We start from the raw sequence: 23,801 nt of genomic DNA on the forward strand, positions 1-23,801 counted from the left end.
TGAATGTTTTGGATATTTGTTGACAAAATTGTGTTTACATTTCAAATGTTTTGGATTTTAAGTCAAAAATTTGTTATTAAATTATTTTTGATGTCATTTAAGACAAGACATGAATCAAATTAATGATAATATAAGACAATCAAGACTTGGAAGACATAAGAAACAAGACATGAGTGTCACAATTGATGTGAACGACGTGTTTGAAGAAGTGGTTAAACAAAATGAAAGACTTGTCAAAGAAATTGAATTTTATGAAGAAGTGGTCAACGATTTGATAAGAAATGTGAAGATATGTATTGTTTGTCAACAAAATGATGTCATAAATGACAGAATCAGTGAATTGGAGACACACTTGAAGAGTAAGACAATCGATAATTCAATTAAAGTTAAGAATGAATACAATGATTGCGATAACAAATTGAAAACAAAGACATTGAAGAAAAGATGTGTTGCAGATGTGACTGATATTAATAGCAATGAACCGACTGATGAAACCTTGAATTATGCGAAACCAATACATGACCTAAAAGGTGACAATAAAACCATCAAAACTAAAGTTAAGACACGAATTGTACGAAAACCGAGAACTAAATTAAAACGTCGAGTAGAAGACAGCAGTGAAAGTGATTATGAATCAGATGAAGAACTGTTGCCGGAACTGATAAGCGATGACAAACCATATAGTCTTGAATATGAAATACAAAGAGATTTACTCAAAGGTAATAGACATGAGTTGATCATTATATATAAATGTGATATTTATTTATATAATGTTTAATCTATCTCTTAATCATCAGATAAGACCCGTATTATAGGTATCGGTTGTGGATATCAATGCCAGTCCTGTGTCTATCAAAACACTGAATTTCGTGCTTTGGAAGCACACGTCAATCGACAACATCTGAAGATTAAGCCATTCAAATGTCGAGTTTGTTGTATTGGTTTTTACTGTTTGAGTGATTGTCTAAAACATTTGAGAAAAAAACATAATATTGTGAGCGATGGTAATAATTTTTAAACAAAAAATATTTTGTATAAGATATTTGAAATTTTAATGACCAGTAATTTTTTTCTTTGTTAGCTATTAAGATGAGTAACACTTATAACAAGTATGAAGTAATTGATGAAACAATAACTGAAGACAAACCATATAGTGATGAATATGCAGATCAATTGAGAGCACTAAAAGGTAGACAATCATTACCATAATATTTGATCAATATATTAATTTAATGATTAGCTTCATCACGTAGAAGTGATGGCAGCTATCAATGCAAAAATTGTGAATATCTTAGTCAGGATTTTAATAGTCTTGAATCGCACGTCAATCGACATCATCTGAAGATTACGCCATACAAGTGTCATCTCTGCCCGAATCGCTATAACGGCAGACATATACTGAGCAAACATAGGAAACAGATTCACAACTATACCAAAGATCGTAATTAACTAATTTGTGTTTAATTTCATTTTTCAAGCAATAATTTGTATTTTATTTTATTTTTTTTAGCTAAATCATTACCAACACAATCATTCAAGTGTAGCTACTGTGCCGACTATACAGCCCTAAGTATGAAAATGCTTGAACAACACATAACACGCGCCCATTTGCACGTGAAATTTGAAAACAAAGGAGTCAAATGTACAGTTTGTGGAAAGTTTTATAGCAGCGAGATTTCATTACGCAAACACCGACAGGTCAGTCACGGTATTGGCCGAAGTTTGAATTATATGAACTGCGATTGGCCCGGATGTTCATTTAAGTCGCATAATAAATCCTTGTTGATCAGTATGTAAAATAGCATACCAGTGCTCATTAAAAATATCTAACTGTCATAATAAATACTACCGGTAATTGTTAAAAAAAACTATTGATGTTTTTGGTGTTATTAGACCATCACAACCGACACACGGGTGTCAAAGAGTTTACCTGTGAATGGCCCGGTTGTGACTATCAGACGGTCACCAAAATGGATTTGAACCGACACAGTACAGTACACACTCAACAATGCGACTACCGGTGCCAATGGCCTGGCTGTGAATATGCCGGTAAATCAGGTACGGGTAATGTTGAATATAAAAATACTGTATATAGTTATATATTTTCGGTAATAAATATTTTTTTACCGTATCTTAGAATTGATTTACTGGTATTTTATTTTTTGTTGTAAATTTTGTTGTTGTTATTGATAACTATAGATCGCAATTTGAAACGTCATACGACAACCGTTCACGAAACCAGTCCTTATATACATGAATGTCATTGGCCTGATTGTGACAAAAAGTTTCGTTTTAAACAATTATTAACAAGGTAATATTTATATTTAATTTATATAATTAATTTTATATATAACTAAATTGTTTTCCATGTGTGTGTGTGTGTGTGTGTGTGTGTGTGTGTGTGGGTGGGTGTGGATAATGTGTAATATTTAATAGTAGTTTTGCATATTTTAAAATTATTACGAAATTCAATTATATATTTACCGGTATATATTATTTAATCGTTTTTTTAATACTTTACTAATATGTTGTGAATAAACGTTTAAAAAATATATTTACCGGTAATTAAAAAAAATCATTTATTTACTTACTTATCAATGGGTCTATTTTATTGTTGTTTTTGTTATACACAGACATATGGAGTTACACAACGATCCGCATATTCCCTGTTCAGTCTGCGGTAAACTGTTTAAGTCGAAGAAGTATTTGAAAGATCACATGCAATCACATACGGGTCGCAAATCAGTTATGTGTCCAGTCTTTGGATGTAATACAAGGATATCGTGCAAACCTAATCTCAAATCACATCTTAGAGTACATCATAAGGATTGGTCCGGAAATTAGACAAACAGAGTATATATTCTCTGGTATTATACTGTAGTCGATATCATCTGAGATTTACATTTAGAAAATTTGTTTCAAATAAATATGTATTATAATGTGTGTCTAATTTTATTCTTATTAATAATAATAATTGATTTGAATTAGTTTTTAACTTTTTTTTTTAAAAAATGTCTTTAGGCATCTGCAGGAAAAGCATAGACAGGCAAACATACCATGTCCTCGATGTCACAACGGTTTAAATCCAAAGTTATCAATCAATACATTGCATTTGTGTGGACTTGACATCAATTTTATGTGCGGTAATTGAAAGATTTTTTTTTGGGAAAAATTTCTTTTACCGTTACTTACCTGTAATACTTACTGTATATATGATGTGATCATTATATATATTTTTGTTGACATCATTAAAAAATAACCAAAAAAAACTGCTTCTACTACTCGGACGGTCATTGACGGGACACCCGATCCCGCGACTATTGTCTCATTAACCATCATTAATATATATATTAATTTATATACTGGTAATTATAATTTAGTAAATTATTTACTTATCATTGATTTTTTTAAAGAAAAACAAAACAAAAATTTTGTACACAATATTTTTTTCGTTACATTACATTTCGTTATATAAATTAAATAATAAAATATTGAAATTACTTAAATAAATATAAAATTAAAACTAAAATACTAAACTCATTATTTAAATGAAGACAATGTCTTTTTAGGTGTTGTGTTGATGTTGTTGTTGTCACCAATTTGTTGCCTAATCTGGTGTTTCAATTCTGGGGACATTTGTCTCATTTGGTACTCCATTACAGATTTGGTAATATCTGTGATCATTTCGGTTACTAAGACCACATCCCGTTCGGATGTCAGCCGTACGCGAAACACACGTTCGAGTGGACTCATATCGGCTACAGATTTGGATTTTGACGGCATATTTATTTGTTGGGAATATGTTTTAGTCACTGATGATGACTGTTGAGGTTCAACAGCTACTGACGACGACGATGACGTCGCGGTCTGTTTTGGCGGTCGATCAGTACCATAGGTGAACAATACGTTTCCGGCCAGACAATTAGGCGGTGCCGCTTGATTTATTACCCGATACTCGCCGCGACCGACCAGTGTCTCTAATTCGAGAGCCCGTTTACCGGCCTCTAGGGTGGACTGCGGAGTTTCCTCTCGAAAATCGGAAGCTTCCGACGGATGAATCCTTTTCTGATTATTTTTTTAAAAAATATAATAATTACCGGTTATTATAATCTTAATCATTGAGGTTTTGCATCAATAAAAAAACTCTTATAATTCTCTTATATAATACTCACAATGAAATTCGTGCGATGATTGAAACTACATATATGAGTGATGATACCGCTGGTCGTATTGAAAGTATGACACATAACACACTCGTATATTCGGGGTCTGTTGGGATTGGGATCAATAAATTCGTTGATGAAGTCGAGTCCGATGATCGGTTTGCTGCATATCTTCAATTGCTGGGCAAATAACTTGTGTAGTTCCAGATGTTTCACCACCTCTTGCAGTGATTCAATGGATACGCCACAGTTCTGTTTGATGAATGAAGAGATCAGATCTATTGTCGACTAAAATCTTAATTAATTAGTTATACCTCACAAATGTAGGCCTCTTTGCCGATGCCATCTTTTAGACGAATGCCTTCGTTAAAGTAGTCGTTTTTGATAACATTGCTAATCTTTGACAATTCCTTCTTACGGGCCAACGCTACCGATATATTGCCTAATTGTATGACAATTATCAATGTTTAATAACAACACAATTAAAAATTACTAACAGATAAGCAAACAAATCACTTACTTATGTTATCAGTTTTGATGGTATATTTGGCGTCAATACCTTTTAAGGTATCGCCAATTTTGGTCTAAAAATATCGGTAATTATAATAATGAAAAACAACATAACTATTAGTAACGAATGAAATATTTTTAATATTTTTTTTGCTGACAAACCTTATGATGTTTGGGTGACTCTATATGTCGTTCAGCGTTATTAAAGTTCTGACAGAAGACTTCGCAGATCAGACACCAATAGCCTTTCAGTTCGTTTTGTTGTCGGCTTTCGATTCCTTCGGCTTTTAGTTTGTCGATTCGCGATTCGTTTGACTCGCCACGCGATGGCGATCCGAGATCGACAACTTCGACGGGTGGCGGTGGATACGATGGAGGAGGCGGTACAGGTGGCGGTGGTTGCATTGGCAATGGAGGTTGGCCAGATGGTGGTGGTGGTGGAGGCGCTCGTCCGTAATGAGCGGACCCATATTGAGAGGTTGATTGATTGGCGTATGATGTCATCATTTGAGGAGATGGTGTCCTAACGTGAGATTGTTGGCCAGTGGCCTGTGATTGATGGGAAGTTGATGATGATAAGGGTGGTGGTGGCGGTGGTTGTGCCGGATATGATGTCGATGGCAATGGTGGTTGAATTGGTGGCTGTACTGGTTGTGAAGGAGGCCCTCTCGAATAGTAGGACGACGACAATGATGCTGATGATTGGTCCGAATAATCAGACATTGGTTGAGAGGTTTGTGTCGGCTGTCCAGTCAATTGCGAGGTTTTTGATGAATTATCATATGATTGCTGATGACTGTTATGAAATGGCTGTAGATTTGTGGTCTCTGGATGTGGCAATAGTCCTGACGGGGGTCTTGTCATTGAACTGAAACAACAATAAAATTTGGTCACAAAACTCGGGTCACTCTTTTCGCTTAACAATACCTGTTATGAGTATTTCCCGTATAATTACCAGTCGTCGCCGACTGATTAGAGCTGCCATTGGTATAGTCAATCACTTGGGCCCGATATTGACCCTTATTTTGGCCATAATATCGGCGACGCTGATAGTAATTATTATTGTCTGTCGGCGGCGGCATTTGTCCATTAGCTGGTGCGGCGGCGGCGGCGACGGGACCTCCATTGTTACGTGGTGGTCCTGAGCCACCGTAGGTCAAGTTACGGTTGCCGTAGGCCGGAGTCCCGGTTGGCTGATGCTGGAATGGTGGTGGCGGCGGCTGCTGCTGATGCCCTACTGTTGGTGGTTGCGGTAGCGGCGGCTGATGATTGACACCACTGACTGCTGCTGCTGCGGGCGCGCCGTAAAACTGATTATTGGCATCGTTGTTGGCCGAGTAACCGTAGTAATTGTTGCCGTAATACGAGTGATTGTTTTTGTTGGACATTGTCGTTGTAGTGTCCAGTAGTGGCCAATAAACCGATGACCAAACAATTGGTTAATAATAAGTTATGATATAATTTAGTTATTATTTAGTGATTATTATTGTTATTACAATTTTTTTCCAATAATAATACTAATATAATAATGCATTTTATTTATTATTATTAATAAAAAAAAGTACAGTTTATGTGATAGATTTGTTGACATTTCTATAGAGAATATAGTATTAGAAATCCATTGACTATTAAAAAGCGTTATTTATTTGTTTGAAATGTGTTTACTATTTATTATTATATAATAATATTTACATTATATTTGAAATGTTTTCATAGATTTTATAATCACAACTTCAAAGTCAAAGTAAATGATAATAATATAAGAGATAATAATTATAATAAAAAAAGATTTAAGAAGTTATGAAACACAAGACATGAGTGTTACGATTGATGTGAACGACGTGTTTGAAGAAGTGGTTAAACAAAACGAAAGACTTGTCAAAGAAATTGAATTTTATGAAGAAGTGGTCAACCATTTGATAACAAATGTTAAGACATGTATTGTTTGTCAACAAAATGATGTCATAAATGAAAGAATCAGTCGATTGGAGACACATTTGAAGAGTAAAACTATCGATAAGTCAACTAATGTTAAGAGTGATGATAATGACTGCTATAATAAATTGAAGACAAATGTAAAGAGAAAAAAATTAACGAAAACGAAAAATACAAATAAAAGTAGTATTGAAGACTTAAGAGATGTCGATAACAAACAACATTCAGATAAAACCAATGTCTCGACAATATCTGAACAATTAAGTGATGAAAGAGAGAGCGATATAAAAATCAAAACAAATTTAAAGACAAAATCAATGACAAAAAAGAAAAGAAATTTAAAAATAGTGTTTAAAACTAACAATAAAACCATTTTGAAAGATATCCACGAAGTGGACAATGATGTGGACAGAAGTGAATCGACTGCTAAACGGCTAAAGATTGGACCGACTGTTAAAAAACGAAAGATTAAACCATATAATGATGAATATGCAGAACAAAGAACAGCATTAAGACGTTAGTGTAAATTAATGGCAAAGATTAAGAGTTTTTTTTTAAATTAATTATTTTGTTTGAATCGCACAGTTAGCTCGAAAACCGACGAAGGCTTTTATTTGTGCAATACATGCGGCTATCAAAACAGTAAGTTTGTCCACTACGAGACACACGTCAATCGGCTTCACCTTAAGATTAGGCCATACAACTGCGACAGCTGTACGGAACAGTTTTTCGGTTGCCATGATTTAAGACATCATAAGTTAGACAAACATCGCACTGATTTGGATCAAGTGATTGCACCGAAATCGTTGGCCTGCGACTCGTGCGACCAGTTTTATAGTAATAGAAAATCATTGGAACGACACCGACGTATTAAACATAACATCGGTCCCACTGTTCCCTACTATTACTGTATTTGGAAGAACTGCCCGTTCAAGTCATACTCGAAACCAGCTTTAATGGGTTGGTATTGAGCTGTCATTCCTCATTGTCCTATATTTTGTAATTTTTATTTACCGGTAATATTTGTAACTACTTAGTGCACCGTAAGATACATTTAGGTATTCGTGATTTTGTGTGCGAATGGCCCGGCTGTGAGTTTAAGGCGGTTACCAAAAAAAATTTAGAAATACATCAATTTGTACACAACGATCAACTACCCTACCGGTGCCAGTGGCCAGGTTGCGAGTTTCGAACTAAACAAGGTAAACTATATATATATATAATATAATAAATAAATAATAATAAAATTTAATTTCTTTCCCCCGCCCCCGGGTATTTTCTCTAAAAAAATTATTAATTAGAGTTACTATTAAAACGACACATAAATAGAGTTCACGAAGATATACCCCGCAAACTGGCGTGTCATTGGCCCGGATGTGACAAACGGTTTAGGTTTACCCATGATTTGACAATGTATTTGGAAATTGAAATTTTTATTTATTTTAAGAAAAGTTATGATAATTTTTTTTTAATTACCGTAATATTTGTTTGTATAGACATTTGGAAACACATAACGAACCACATCTACCCTGTCCTCATTGTAGCAAAATATTTAAGACAAATAAGTATTTGGAGGCACACCTGATATCGCACCGAAAAGTAAAACTATTCAAATGTCCGGTCGATGGATGCGAGACAAAGATATCGCGAAAATGTAATATTAAACAACATTTGAGTGTTCATCACAAGGATTGGTCTGAAACTAAAACATAGTTTTTGATAATTGTTGGGAACGGGAGATATTTTTGTTGTTGTTGTTGTTTTTGTTAATAATGTGTAAATATTTAAGATTACCGTTTGTTAAAGTTTAAAAATATTTTTTAATTTACCGGTATATTATCGTATATAAAATTACAGTACCGGTAATGATAATAAAAGGTTACACTTTTGTAAAGTAATTTAAAAAACATTGATTTATTTAAAAATATATATTTAAATTTATATTAAATATTTGATTTGTTTATTTGATATACACATTAACTTAAGATAATTCATCACAATTTACTTTAAAGAAAAAATTTAATTTACCGGTAAAAAAATATATTTTAGATTTTATAATTAATGCCGAAGTCAATCATCGAACCATTACTTTATACAAACACAATATTGATTTAACCGACGGTAGTTGAAAGCACTGACGGCGGTAACAGACGGGCACTGGCGTCGTCAACTAACCAGACCACTCGGCCAGACGGCGGCGCCACCAATGAGGCCGGCAGTGGTTTGTGATCGACAAACATGTCGTACAGTGTTTGAGCCTTTGATGCGCCCAACGAGACGAAGATTGCCAATCGAGACGCGTTGACCGCCGGTAGAGTCATCGTTACGCGAGACGGCGGCGGCTGTAGTAAGAGAAGAGAAATAAAAAGTTGAAAAAATCTTAAGACAACCACAAAGTCAAAGGTTCGATATGTTTGACATACTTTAGGCGAGTCGGTAATGGCGGCAATCCATCGCTTCTTTTCCTGTAACGACCAAAACTCAAGTCATGATAACAAATGAACGAAAACGACGGATGATTAACACTTACCTCGAGAAGTGGATGACTGGGAAACAGTGAACAGGTGTGTCCATCTTCGCCCATTCCGAGAACCAGTACGTCGACACTCGGCCACTGGTCGGCACTGTCAGCGCCGCACAATTCTTGCCGAACACGACGTTCATAGTCATCGGCCGCCTGTTGCGGGTCGAGAGCAGTGTCGACGGAAAGCCATTGTCGCCGCTCGACTTTCACCAGTTGTGGCGCCAGTCGACGTGCGTACTGGCCGTAAGTATTGTCGGGATTATCTTCGGCAACAAGTCGTTCGTCGCACAATAGGAATCGCCACTTTGACCAGTCGGTGTCGGCCGACGGAAGTGCTTCGATGAGTACATCAACAACACTACCGCCCGACAGACCAACACTGAAGACTTTGTCTGTACTGTCTCGCGATGTCTGTTCCAGTAGTGAGCGAACGATTTGCGGACAGTCGCCCCGCGAGGTCTTTACGACACGAATTTGTTGAGACATTTGAGAGGAAAAAATGAGTTTAAAACCAAAAATATTGTACAAAATATTTACACTATAAGTGTTTCTATAAGTATATATTGGATGCACAGCACAACACATAGATATTATAACTATTAGACAGTATATATATATACATACAAAATGTTTAGAACGCTTATAATAGTTGTAACATATGTCATAAGTTCCGCCTATTTGTAGAATTCATTGTACTATTTACTGTATTATGCGATATATGTGTTGTCATTAGTGGTGAATGTTTTTCGATATATTTGTTGACAAAATTGTGTTTACATTTCAAATGTTTTGGATTTTAAGTTAAAGTTTTTTAATAAAAATTTGTTTGAAATGATTTAATGACAAGACATGAATCAAAGTAATGATAATAAAAAATATAATACAAGACTTGGAAGATATAAAACACAAGATATAAGTGTCACAATTGATGTCAACGATGTGTTTGAAGAACTGGTTAAACAAAATGAAAGACTTGTCAAAGAAATTGAATTTTATGAAGAAGTGGTCAACGATTTTGTGGTAAATGTGAAGACATGTATTGTTTGTCAACAAAATAATGTCATAAAAGACAGAATCAGTCGATTAGAGACACACTTGAAGAGTAAAACAATCGATAAGTCAACTAATGTTAAGAGTGATGATAAAGATTGCTACAAAAATTTTAAGACAAATGTCAAGACAAAAAGGTTACAAAAATCAATGAAAACAAATAAAAAATATTTTAAAAAGATTACAGATTCTGATACGTGTTATGACAACGATTCAGATAAAAGTTTGATAACAAATGTAAAGACATTGAAGAAGACAAAGAAAAATTTAAAAATTGCATTTAAAAGCAACGATAAAATAATTTTAAAAGATGTCAAAGAAGTAACCGATGATAATAACAGCAAAGAACCGACAGTTAAAAGTGTGAAATTCATAAAACAATTCAGTGATGAGTATTCAAAACAAAGAGAAAAATTAAAAAGTATTTCATTAATTGATTTTATGATTACGTTTGAAATCACAATCTAATGATAAAACCTTAATATTCAAACAGATGACACAATTACCAGTGATGGCAGCTATCAGTGCCAGACATGTGATTATAAAGCCGTAAAATTTGAAGATTTCGAGACACACGTCAACCGAAATCATCTCAAAATAAAGCCATATAAGTGTCACATGTGTTGCGAACATTTGTTTGGTTATAATGCCTTAAAACGACATAAAAGAGTTAAACACTATTATGTTGGACAAGGATTGGATCAATTGAATGATCGGCGAAAATCTAAAAGTATTGATGAATTTTGTACACGTTTTCACATAATTAATAATAATAAACAAAATTTTACAGATATTTATTATTATTATTTAATTTCTAATTCCTCATACATTAGTTGCCGAAACTTTATCTAAATATCAGTGTCAATATTGTCAAAAATTCATACACAACATAAATGTGCTTAAACGCCACGTGTTGCGCGTGCATCAAAACATAAAACTGCCTAAATTTGCGTGCGATATGTGTAACAAATCGTATAGTAATAAAAGTACACTTTCTGTACACAAACGTTTACATCACGGTATCGGACGAAAGTTACCGCTTTTCTACTGCGATTGGGAGGGCTGTCAGTTCAAGACAATCAATGTTTCAGCGATCGCGCGTATGTATCGTAAGGGATAAGCACTTCCTCCCCCCATAATTAACTAATTTTTATTTAATAATAATATTTGTATATACAATATAAACCATTACCTAATTTTGTTTGTTTGTTTAATCGATACTATCTATGTATTGCAGCGCATAAAAAAAGCATACATTTAGGTATTCGTGATTTGCAATGTGATTGGCCCGGTTGTGACTTTAGGTCGACCACCAAATATAATCTCAAAAGTCATCAGATCGTTCACAGCGATAAATTTGACTACCGGTGCCAATGGCCTGGTTGTGAGTTTCGCAGTAAAGAAGGTAATATTTTATGATGATTTTTATATTTTGTAAAATCAATGATAATTTTAGTTGTAATTAAGTATCAAACTGTTATTAACGGTAATTTAAAAATTTTATTTTAAGAAAAACTATTAAACCAACATATGGTGAGAATCCATGAGGACATACCCCGCACACTGTCCTGTCATTGGCCCGGATGTGACAAAATGTTTAAATTTGCTGGTGTTTTGAAAAGGTATTGACAAATATTAATAATAACACAAATATATAAAAAAAAATTTGTTTTTTAAAAACTTTTTTCTAATTGAAACTGTAATATATATGACAACAGGTAATCAAAACTTATTTTTTTGTCCAAATTTACAGACATATGGAAACACATAACGAACCACATCTTCCCTGTCCTCACTGTAATAAACTATTTAAATGTAAAAAGTATTTGAATTTTCACATACAATCACATACTGGTCGGCGACGGGTTTCGTGTCCAGTGGACGGATGTTATACACAGATATCGTGCATAACTAATGTCAGACATCATCTGAGAGTACATCACAAGGACTGGACCGGCAATTAGTAGTGTTTAATAAAAAAAATAAAATCATTTATAATTCATTTACTTTTTTAATTAATTAATTAATTAATATAAAAATGTAGTAATAATAATAAAATTCAATCAAAATAAACTAAACTAATTTATTACTATAATATTATTATATAAAAATTATATTAAAATCGATTAAATTTATATACTGTTTAATATAATCATTGAATGAATGACATTATTGATGAATATTATTATATATTTAGATATATTTGTTGACAAAATTGTGTTTACATTTCAAATGTTTTGGATTTTAAGTCAAAAATTTGTTATTAAATTATGTTTTGAAGTGATTTAAGACAAGACATGATAGTAATCAAAGTAATGATAATATAAGACATTAAAGACTTAAAACACAAGACATGAGTGTCACGATTGATGTGAACGACGTGTTTGAAGAAGTGGTTAAACAAAATGAAAGACTTGTCAAAGAAATTGAATTTTATGAAGAAGTGGTCAACGATTTGATAACAAATATAAAGACATGTATTGTTTGCCAACAAAATGATGTCATAAAAGATAGATTCAATCAATTGGAGGCACACTTGAAGAGTAAGACGATAATCGATAATTTAGTTGAAGTAAAGAGTGAATACAATGACTGCGATAACAAATTAGAGACAAAAACGTTACAAAAATCAAGGAAAAGCTGTGTTAAAGAGGTTACAGATTCTTATAATTATAAATCATGTGAAACAAGTGATGACAACAACTCTAGTAAAAGTTGGACAACAAATGTAAAAACAAAGACATTGAAGAAAACTAAGAAAAATTTAAAAATTGAATTCAAAAGAAATGAAAAAATCATTTTAAAAGATGTCGATGAAGTAACAGATGGTAACAGCAATAGACATACAGATAGAAGTGGAAAACGCATGAAATCATACAGTGATGAGTATGCAAAACAAAGACTAGAATTAAGAGGTATTTTATTAATTGATTTTATGATAATATTTGAAATTTTTGTCTAATAATAATCATTATAATATGCAAACAGATGACACATTTATCAATGATGGTAGCTATCAGTGCCAGACATGTGATAATAAATATATTAAATTTGAAGACTTGGAGGCACACGTTAACAAAAAACATCTTAACATTAAGCCATACAAATGTCACATTTGTGGCGACCATTTGGTCGGTTATAATGCTTTAAGACGACATAGGAGTCACAAACATTATACTGTTGGCGAAGGTATGGATCAGTTAAGTGATCGACGAAAATCTCAAAGTATGGATAAGTTTATTATGTCTTAATATAATTGTTAATAAATGCATAATTTTTATAGCCATAGAATAATTTATTTTTTATTTATTTTTTTACTTTAGTCGCCGAAACTTTATCAAAATTTCAATGTAAATATTGTCAAAAGTTTATACATTGCGAGTTAGAGCTTAAGCGACACGTGTCGCGCGTCCATAAAAACATTAAACCGACTAAAACGGTTGCGTGCGATATGTGTGACAAATCCTATAGTAATAGCTGTTCACTTGTCATACATAAACGTTTACATCACGGCATTGGACGGAAGTTACCGCTTTTCTACTGCGATTGGGAGGGATGTCAGTTTAAATCAACCAATAATGCATTAGTCACAGGTATGTGTAAGGAGAAGCCCCAGTTGTTTGTCCGAAAATGTTTAACTAATTTGTTATATATTTCTATATGTATGTAAATTTTATATTTATAAATTGATATTTAAATCTTGCAGTGCATAAGAAAACCCATTTAGGTATCCGTGACTATGTGTGTGATTGGCCCGGATGTGAGTTTCGGTCGGCAACCAAATCAAATCTGAATACACATCGTCTAACACATAACGATACTAATGATTACCGGTGCCAATGGACTGGTTGTGAGTTTTGCACTAAAACTGGTACATTAAAAAAGACATTTTTTAAAAATTAACTTATATTTAATGATTTTGTTATTTTTTTTGCAAATAAAAACTATTTTAAGATAAACTATTGAAAGATCATATGAAAAGAGTTCACGAAGACATACCCCGAACACTGTCGTGTCATTGGCCCGGATGTGACAAAATGTTTAGATTTAATAATAATCTGAGAAAGTATTTATCAATTTTTACAAACAATTTGTTTTATATTATATATAATGAGCACAAATAATGAAAACTTTTTGTATTTATTAATTTAATTTACAGTCATTTGAAAAGTCATAGCGAACCACATCTGCCCTGTCCTCAGTGTAACAAATTATTTAAGACTAAAAAACATATGATAACTCATATGCAAACACATACGGGTTGGATACGAGTCCCGTGTCCTGTAAAGGGATGTAATATACGGATATCAAGCAGTAGTAATGTTAGATCACATCTAAGAGTACATCATAAGGACTGGATCGGCAATAAGTGATTTTTTAATAAATTATGAAATTGAATGATAAATAATAGTTTTTTATTTACTTAATTTTTAAAACTATTTAATAATAAAATTTTAATAAAGTTTAAATAATTTTTTTTATTCTACCTGTATACATTTCATTTTGTTAAATATATAGTTATAAATGTTATAAACGATAATAGTTTGATTGTCAGTCATAATAAGTTACATTATTAGATAATCACTAATATTGTCTAATATTTGATAAATTATTGAATATAAAAAAATTTCAATCAACTTAACTAAACATTACTTTCAATCACTAATATACGGAATTTTATACAAAATGTTGACATTATTGATGAATATTATGGATATATTTGTTGACAAAATTGTGTTTACATTTCAAATGTTTTGTTTGGATTTTAAGTCAAAATTTTTTGATGAAATTATGTTTGAAATGATTTAATGACAAGACATGAATCAAAGTAATGATAATATAAAACATAATACAAGACTTGGAAGTCGTAAAACACAAGACATAAGTGTCACGATTGATGTGAATGATGTGTTTGAAGAAGTGGTTAAACAAAATGAAAGACTTGTCAAAGAAATTGAATTTTATGAAGAAGTGGTCAACGATTTGATAATAAATGTTAAGACATGTATTGTTTGCCAACAAAATGATGTCATAGAAGACAGAATCAATCGATTGGAGACACATTTGAAGAGTAAGACGATAATAGATAATTTAGTTGTAGTTAAGAGTGAATACAATGACTGCGATAAAAAATTGGAGACAAATGTTAAGACAAATAAATTACAAAAATCAAAGAAAACAAATAAAAGATGTGTTAAAGAGGTTACAGATTCTGATAATTATAATACATATGAGACCAATGATAACAAAGATTTAGATAATAGTTGGACAACAAATGTTAAGACAAATACATTGAAGAAAACTAAGAAAAATTTAAATATTGCATTCAAAAGAAATGAAAAAATCATTTTAAGAGATGTCGATGAAGTAACAGATGGTGACAGCAATAGACAGACAGTTAAAAGTGGTAAACATATGAAATCATATAGTGATGAGTATGCAAAACAAAGGCAACAATTAAGAGGTATTTATTAACAAATTTGATGGTAATATTTATAATCACAATCTTATAATTATTAACTACATTATTAACTAAACAGATGATACACTTACTAGTGATGGCAGCTATCAGTGCCAGACATGTGAATATAAAAGCATTAAATTTCCAGATTTTGAGGCACACGTCAACCGATATCACCTCAAGATTAAGCCATACAAGTGTAACATCTGTGGCGAGCATTATGTCGGTTATGACGCTTTAAGACGACATAGTCGTAGACATTATACTGTGGGTGAAGGTATGGATCAATTAAGTGATCGACGAAAATCTCAAAGTATGTATAGTTTATGGGTTTTCATATATCGGTAATTATAATTTTTTTTAAAATAAATTATTTTGTTAATAGTAGATAATCTATAAATATTTTTATTTATATTGTTTTAGTCGCCAAAACTCTATCGAAATTTCAATGTAAATATTGTCAAATGTTTATCCATTGCGAGACAGCTCTCAATCGACACGTGTTGCGCGTCCATAAAAACGTGAAACCGTCTAAGACTATACCGTGTGATATGTGCGATAAGTTTTATTGTAATAGACATTCACTAGCATTACATAAACGTTTACATCACGGCATCGGACGGTCAGTTCCGTATCATTATTGCGATTGGAAGGGCTGTCAGTATAAATCGCTAAATATTTCAGTTTTAACAGGTATTTCAAGTATTAGTTATATTTGTTTATATCTCTATATATGTATTTATTTTATATACATTATATTTAAATGGATAACAATATTGCAGTGCATAAAAAAAGGCATTTAGGTATCCGTGACTATGTGTGTGATTGGCCCGGATGTGAGTATCGGACGATCAACAAAAATACTCTAAACACACATCAAATCATTCACAGCAATAAATATGACTACCGGTGCCAATGGCCTGGTTGTGATTTTTGTACTAAACAAGGTAACAATTAATTACCCATAATTACAGTAAAGATATAATGATTTATTTATGTTTGTGTACCAAATAATATATTTATTTTTTTTAATTTTATTTAAGAAAAACTATTGAAACAACACATAAATAGAGTCCATGAGGACATACCCCGAACACTGTCGTGTCATTGGCCCGGATGTGACAAAATGTTTAGATTTAGTAATGATTTGAAAAAGTACTGTATATTGTAATTCTATATACAATTTGTTTTATTTTATTTTTTCTATTTCACTACTATTTTCTTATATATGATGCATATGACAGACATATGAAACTACATAACGATCCACACCTGCCCTGTCCTCAGTGTAACAAATTGTTTAAATCTAAACAATATTTGGATTTTCATATGCAATCACATACGGGTTGGCGACGTGTCTCGTGTCCGGTAAATGGATGTAATACACGGATATCGAGCAAAAGTAATGTTAAATCTCATCTGAGAGTACATCATAAAGATTGGTCGGGAAATAAGTAATTGTTTTTAAATAAATTGAATGATAATTAATTAATTTTTCTGTATTTAAAAAAAATTAATTGTTTAATAATAAAATCAATACAGTTTTGTACAGTTAATTGTTTAAATTTATATTTGATTTCTATTTAATTGTAGTTAATTGAAATGTTTAGTACATGTTGAAATGTATCTTAATTAACTATAAAAAAAACTAACTATATAAAAGCATCATTTGATTTTTGTATAAAATTATTGTATATAAAAAATATTTTAAACAAATTAACTAAACATTACTTATAATCGTCGAAATATAGTGTCAAACCTAAATCACAAGGACTGGACCGTCAATAAGTGATTACCGGTATCTTAACTATGAAATGGTTTGATAAATAATTGTTTCATTATATAGACTGGACCGGCAAAGCTATGTCTAAAATATAAATATATTTATATATATATATATATATATTAATTTGATCTAATAACTAGACACTACTGTATTACTATGACATTAAATAATATTATAAAACCAATTGTATAGAATATAGTCTATGATATGAAATTTATATTATATAAATGTTTGCTAAAAAAATGTAAATAAAAATTATATGAGATATGTATTGAAAAATGATTTTATTTTACTTATCACTGTTGTTTAATCTATTGATAAATTATTTGAATAAAAAAATTCAATGAATAAAACAGCAAAACTAAACTTATATTTTTAAAAAACAAACTTTAGAAATAAATAATTATTATTATTACCGTTAATGATAATATTAATGAATATATTAGTTGACAAAATTGTGTTTATTATAGATTTTGAAATGTTTTATTTAGATTTTGACATTTAATATTTCACCTGGATACTTTACATAGTAACTTATGTTGGGATTCATAACAAACAGTATAAAACACTAAGTAATACAATAACTATTATATATTACATAAATAACTTATAAAATAAAAACTAAAAATTTTTACAATTATTTACTTACTATTATTTACAAAAGTAATAAAATTATTTACTATAAATACATTACATTAATATTAAATAATAAAAAAATAATTATTTTCATAAGTTTGGTTAAATTGGTATAAAATAAATACTAATATACAGTATTAAAGTATATTTTTTATGTTTAATTACAATATTACTATTAATTACAATGTTTGAAATGATTTAATGACAAGACATGAATCAAAGTAATGATAATATAAGACATACAAGACTTGGAAGTCGTAAAAGAAAAGACATGAGTGTCACGATTGATGTGAACGACGTGTTTGAAGAAATGGTTAAACAAAATGAAAGACTTGTCAAAGAAATTGAATTTTATGAAGAAATGGTCAAAGATTTGATGACAACTATGAAGACATGTGTTGTTTGTCAACAAAATAATGTCATAAAAGACAGAATCAGTCGCTTGAAGACACACTTGAAGAGTAAGACAACCGATAATTTAATTAAAGCAAAGAGTGAATACAATGACTGCGATAACAAATTACAAACAAATGTTAAATCAAAAGTTTTACAAAAATCAAAGAAACTAAATAAAAGTTTTGTTAAAGAAGTTACAGATTTTGATACGAATTGGACACAAAATTTAAAGACATTGAAGAAAACAAAGAAAGAACTAAAAAGAAATGAAAAGTTTATTTTAAGAGATGTCGAGAAAGTTGAAGATTTTAACAGTAATGCAGTTAATTGTGGGAAACATATGAAAGCATTTAGTGATAAGTATGAAAAACAAAGACAGAAATTAAAAGGTATTTTATTAATTGATTTTAAAGATAATATTTATTATTACAATCTATTCAAAAACACAAATATCTAAACAGATGAAACACTTACCAGTGATGGCATCTATAAGTGTCAGACATGTGATTATAAAACTATTAAAATTATAGATTTAGAGAAACACGTCAACCGATATCATCTTAAGATTAAGCCATACAAGTGTTACATCTGTGGCCAACAATTTGTCTGTTATGAAGCTTTAAGACAACATAAGGTGATGAAACATTTACATGTCGGCCATGGTTTGGATCAATTAAGTGATAAACGAAAATCTCAAAGAATTAATAAGTTTTTTTAACTTAAAAACTACTTTCAGTTTCTAATAATTATTAGATAATCAAATAGATATTGAATTTTTTTTGTTTAATAATATTTATTTAAATCGCCGAAACATTTAGCGGAATATCAGTGTCGATATTGTCAAAAGTTTATGTATTGCCAATTAGATCACAAACAGCACGTGTCGCGCGTGCATTACAACATGAAACCATCAAAAACGTTTGCGTGCGATATGTGTGACAAATCTTATAGTAATAAAAGTTCACTTATCAAACATAAACGTTTAAATCACAGCATCCGACCATCGGTTATGTATTATTATTGCGATTGGGAGGGCTGTCAGTATAAATCAACAAATAGTCTAATCGTCAAAAGTATGTCAAAGAAATATATAATATATTTTTATCATAAAATAGATAATAATTTTTAATTACTTAATAACTAATAACTATATTTGATTACTTTATATTGTATTAATATAATGTATTGAATTGAAACAATTTTTTGTTTCAGTGCATAATAAAAGGCATTTAACTATCAGTGACTATGTGTGTGATTGGCCCGGATGTCAGTATCGGACGTTCATTAAATCAAATATAACTTCACATCAAATCATTCACAACGATAAATATGACTACCGGTGCCAACGGACAGGTTGTCTATTTCATACTAAACAAAGTATAATAGGATAAACTTTGAAATATTTTTAATATTGAGATATAATTAACACAAATTTAAACAAAAATCAATTATATATTGATGTATATAATTAATTAATTGTTGTAATAATTTAAATGTCAGAAACAATAAGTTAATAGAAACAATAAATACGTTTATAATTTTATTTAACATTATTATCTAATATTTGCCGAAATAAAACATCAAAAATAATTATAAACCCTATTCTATGGTTTCATATATCTATGCACATAAAATACAGTAATATAATATAAAAAAAAATATATAAATACATATAAATAAAATATATAGTAATATAAAATATAATTATTTATTTACTTTGTATACCAAATATTTTTTTATTAAAAGAAAAACTATTAAAAAAACACACGAAGAGCTGTCACTAAGATATCAAAATAGTGGTTAAATTTGATGACATCTGAGAATACATCGTAAGAATTGGATTGAAAATAAGTGATTGAATTTTTTCGGTACATTTGTTTATTAATTAATTTACAAAAAAAAGTATACAATTAATTGTTTAAAATATTATACAATACAATATAAATTGAATTTTTAGTAAATAGTACCGGGGTAATTAAATCTTTGGAAATAGATGTTAAAAGTTATTACACTGAGAAAATTGTTTTATTAAACTAAGATATATGTCTTTAAAAATAAAATAATTTGTAAAATATTTAATTGACAATCGATTAAAAAATAGATAAATAATCGCCGGACAAAACACAGATTATTTAATCGATATTTTTCTATTAAAATTATAGGGCATTAATACTCAAAAAGGGCAACATTTTAATATACAAATATCGCTTTAAAACTAAACATAAATCTATTTATTATAATATTTTTGTTTAATAAAAATAAATGTAAAATAAATATTGTATAATTATTGAATTTAAAATAGACATTTGTGTTTAATTTTATTTATAAACATACAAACTAAAAAAAATATTTATATTTTAAATAGTAGATAATTGTTTTTTAAAAATTAATGTAAAATAAAAGAGATAATTATCGATTTAAAAATCGACAATTGTCTATTAAAAAATAGTTTTTTATTGAAAAAAATCTAATTTTATATTTATTTTATTAATTACAATTATTTTAATTTAATTAGATATTTTTTGATTAAACATTTAATTTTAATATTAATATTAATTTAAGTCATAGTTATTATTTTCTTACAATAATTATTATATATATATGCATTAATATACTTATAACTTTTCATTTAATTAATTTTTTACAGTTTATATAAAACATTTATTTTATAAAAAAATGTATAAAATAAATATATGTATAAATATCGATTTTTTAATCGATATTTACTTATTTTTAATTAGAATTTGAATTGTCGGCTTTCTTGCAATACTTTTTATTGATAATTTTCTAGTAATTTTGTGTTTAAAAAACATAGATTAAATATTCTATATATGTATAAAATATATATTAAAAATTATATATTTATCAATTATTTAATATAATTTTATTATTGTACAGTGTTTGTGTATAAGTATAGAGTATTTAATAGAAACTACTGTTTTCATTTTTAACTTATTGCGCATGAATTGTAAAGTTTTATTTTTAATTTATAAATATACAGTTTTTATTTTACATTAGAAAAATGTTTTATTTTTAATATACAATTATTTGATTTTTATTTGACACTCATTTACTTTATATTTTTACTCTCGAGTAATAGGATTTTTTTCTCAGTGTGCAAAAACTAAAGACTAAAAAAACTAAATTATTAATTTTATAAATATAAACTAAATTAAAAAAGTATAAATGAAATAATTAATTTAAAACAAAAATAATAATAACAATATTAAGATTATAAGATAATCATTATAATCTCATCAAAACACGTATGACAAAAATATTGAATACAGAGTTTACTACGCCATATTAGGTCACAAATCAACTAAATATAAGTAATCTTTTAATTTTATTAATTTAAAGCTAATTTAATAATAAATATAAAATTATTTATTTAATTTTATGACAGATTCATGCCTTTATACTTTTTAATTTAAAATTTTATTTCTTAAATCTTTACTTTTAAAGATAAATGTATTTAAGTTTGGAGTGAACTGGTAAAAAAATTGCTAAATAATTGGATCATTAAATTATTATTATTATTACTATTCATTATATATAAATAAATTTTATTTTTCTACAGTTTTTGCTTAATACTGTTAAGATACTAATTAGATAATGAGTGTAATTCATATCTATTATTTGTAAGGTTAGGACATTTCGTAATAATAAATTCAAATAGTTTCATAACATTATGGGTAGATATATTATTAAGAGTAAAATCAACCAATAAATCCTGATTAAAATACATATAAGTTTGAGACAAAAATATTAAATAATTAAATTGTTTCGAAACTAATCTTAATATATATTTATCCTCAAACGAAAAATGAGATAATAATAGTGATGCTAAGTCATCATCAAACCTATCAAATGAATTTCTACTATTCATATTTAAAAAAACAAAAAATAATACTAATAATAAATTTTATATTTTTATTTCATATAATATTTAAATTATTTCAAGTGATTAATTAATTTAATAAAATAAAGCACTTTTAATATATTGCTTTTACTCGTCATCGCTATATCTAGTATAATTTTCAATAATTTTATAAGTATTTTCTAATATACTAACATCGAAAGTAAAATTGTCTAAATTTTCAAAAATAAATTCAATATATCTATTGATTGGACATCTCATTTTAAAATGATATATGTAACGGTAAAAAATATAATATAAAATATACAGTAAAAAGTGACTTTGAAATTTAGGAAATAATATAATTACTAAATACTATTTTTTAAAAACCATGTCTTTTGGTAACACCTTTTAAACCAGATTTACAAATTGATAATTTCATATCTGAACTTTTATGTCTAACAATATTGTGATTGTTTCATAACAATTCCACAATATTTTTTATAGACATTTGATGAACTAATGTTACTCAAGTATATAACTTTATATGACATATTTACATTTGATATAATAGTTGCCCGTGTAAAGTTCGAGGAGTGTGGGATAGACCCCACTTACAGGTCTAATATCGACATATGGTACACCTACAAAGGTGCAGAGAATTATTTGCGTTATTAGTCATGCCGGTATTGATCCCCGGTTACAGCCTCCCATAGAGTGCCAGACGGCCACGTCTAAAATTTATCATCATCATCATAATTATAATTATTATAACTACCTTTAATCTGTAATAGTAACAAATGCTTTGTTATCTTATGATATGATTGATATTGATTAGTGAAATATGAATCATATGTTTAATGCAGTGTAAATACATGCAAAACATACATAAAAACTGTGGGCTTATAGTCTATACCTCAACCCACTAATTACGTAAACATATATCTCAATTATGAGATAAATTATATTATTTCTATATTATTTGTTTTTTGATATAAATAAATATACAAAATTATTGTATTCAACTTATAAAAATAAAAATAGTATAAATATTTGTAAGACATGTAAACAATATTTAATCTTAATAATAAATAGTTATATGTTTTTAATTCAAAAACTTTCCCATATAATATATTTATTTATATATGTTCTCCACTATTAGAGACAACTGGCATTAATTAAAGTTTCCCTTCAGTTCAATACATATTTACTCTACTTATAAAACCCAATATATCACAGAATATAATGTTCAATAAATAGCACTTCCCACGCGCTAATTGAACCCAAATTTGATTTCAGAGTAAAGCAACTAATAATAAATCATAATTAATTGGTACCAACTTTGCACGGTCAATATCCTGCACGAAATTACAGATAATGGTTAGACCTTCCACTGTTGCATCAATACTTAGTACTTCAATGGAGTACTAATGCTACAACATATCTGACTTTTGATTGGTAACTAACAGAGCCTCAACCTA

General features: G+C 29.3%; 8 protein-coding genes across 8 annotated transcripts; 6 read left to right on the top strand and 2 right to left on the bottom strand.

The window, feature by feature from the left end:
* Window positions 1-38: 38 nt before the first annotated feature.
* Window positions 39-1,403, top strand: LOC128952337 (uncharacterized). Its single transcript, XM_054297723.1, has 4 exons — window positions 39-719; window positions 798-1,004; window positions 1,082-1,189; window positions 1,254-1,403. The coding sequence occupies exons 1-4, from the start codon at window positions 110-112 to the stop codon at window positions 1,340-1,342; spliced, it is 1,014 nt and encodes a 337-aa protein (XP_054153698.1). The 5' UTR covers window positions 39-109; the 3' UTR covers window positions 1,343-1,403.
* A 442-nt stretch (window positions 1,404-1,845) lies between these two features.
* Window positions 1,846-3,283, top strand: LOC128952376 (uncharacterized). The gene is made up of 4 exons (XM_054297770.1): window positions 1,846-2,058; window positions 2,200-2,311; window positions 2,634-2,940; window positions 3,022-3,283. The coding sequence occupies exons 1-3, from the start codon at window positions 1,875-1,877 to the stop codon at window positions 2,842-2,844; spliced, it is 507 nt and encodes a 168-aa protein (XP_054153745.1). The 5' UTR covers window positions 1,846-1,874; the 3' UTR covers window positions 2,845-2,940; window positions 3,022-3,283.
* Window positions 3,284-3,540: 257 nt separating this feature from the next.
* LOC128951449 (uncharacterized) lies at window positions 3,541-6,180 on the bottom strand. Its single transcript, XM_054296699.1, has 6 exons — window positions 5,601-6,180; window positions 4,836-5,541; window positions 4,684-4,747; window positions 4,478-4,605; window positions 4,173-4,415; window positions 3,541-4,065 (listed from the first exon to the last, which is right to left on the bottom strand). Exons 1-6 carry the CDS (start codon window positions 6,059-6,061, stop codon window positions 3,541-3,543), a joined length of 2,127 nt encoding a protein of 708 aa, XP_054152674.1. The 5' UTR covers window positions 6,062-6,180.
* Window positions 6,181-6,428: 248 nt separating this feature from the next.
* Window positions 6,429-8,343, top strand: LOC128952320 (telomere zinc finger-associated protein-like). Its single transcript, XM_054297699.1, has 5 exons — window positions 6,429-7,124; window positions 7,194-7,568; window positions 7,646-7,810; window positions 7,910-8,021; window positions 8,105-8,343. Exons 1-5 carry the CDS (start codon window positions 6,488-6,490, stop codon window positions 8,319-8,321), a joined length of 1,506 nt encoding a protein of 501 aa, XP_054153674.1. The 5' UTR covers window positions 6,429-6,487; the 3' UTR covers window positions 8,322-8,343.
* Window positions 8,344-8,639: 296 nt separating this feature from the next.
* Window positions 8,640-9,720, bottom strand: LOC128952348 (6-phosphogluconolactonase-like). The gene is made up of 3 exons (XM_054297735.1): window positions 9,139-9,720; window positions 9,032-9,073; window positions 8,640-8,950 (listed from the first exon to the last, which is right to left on the bottom strand). The coding sequence occupies exons 1-3, from the start codon at window positions 9,715-9,717 to the stop codon at window positions 8,720-8,722; spliced, it is 852 nt and encodes a 283-aa protein (XP_054153710.1). The 5' UTR covers window positions 9,718-9,720; the 3' UTR covers window positions 8,640-8,719.
* A 261-nt stretch (window positions 9,721-9,981) lies between these two features.
* On the top strand, window positions 9,982-11,559 carry LOC128951460 (zinc finger protein 99-like; the record flags this gene model as incomplete). The annotated part of the gene is made up of 4 exons (XM_054296711.1): window positions 9,982-10,603; window positions 10,676-10,912; window positions 11,016-11,282; window positions 11,420-11,559. Coding segments are annotated over exons 1-4 (1,266 nt in total), but the record flags the coding sequence as incomplete, so codon positions are not given.
* Window positions 11,560-12,399: 840 nt separating this feature from the next.
* Window positions 12,400-14,555, top strand: LOC128951471 (zinc finger protein 33A-like). Its single transcript, XM_054296722.1, has 6 exons — window positions 12,400-13,097; window positions 13,171-13,407; window positions 13,506-13,775; window positions 13,889-14,053; window positions 14,137-14,248; window positions 14,342-14,555. Exons 1-6 carry the CDS (start codon window positions 12,536-12,538, stop codon window positions 14,553-14,555), a joined length of 1,560 nt encoding a protein of 519 aa, XP_054152697.1. The 5' UTR covers window positions 12,400-12,535.
* A 445-nt stretch (window positions 14,556-15,000) lies between these two features.
* On the top strand, window positions 15,001-17,101 carry LOC128951482 (zinc finger protein 33B-like). Its single transcript, XM_054296733.1, has 6 exons — window positions 15,001-15,646; window positions 15,723-15,956; window positions 16,067-16,336; window positions 16,426-16,590; window positions 16,687-16,798; window positions 16,888-17,101. The coding sequence occupies exons 1-6, from the start codon at window positions 15,001-15,003 to the stop codon at window positions 17,099-17,101; spliced, it is 1,641 nt and encodes a 546-aa protein (XP_054152708.1).
* The last annotated feature ends 6,700 nt before the right edge of the window (window positions 17,102-23,801 follow it).

The sequence above is a fragment of the Oppia nitens genome, unplaced genomic scaffold, assembly GCF_028296485.1.
Source record: "Oppia nitens isolate AA-2021 unplaced genomic scaffold, nextdenovo-longstitch-racon4-pilon3 scaffold11_pilon_pilon_pilon, whole genome shotgun sequence".
NCBI classification, from domain to species: Eukaryota; Metazoa; Arthropoda; class Arachnida; order Sarcoptiformes; family Oppiidae; genus Oppia; species Oppia nitens.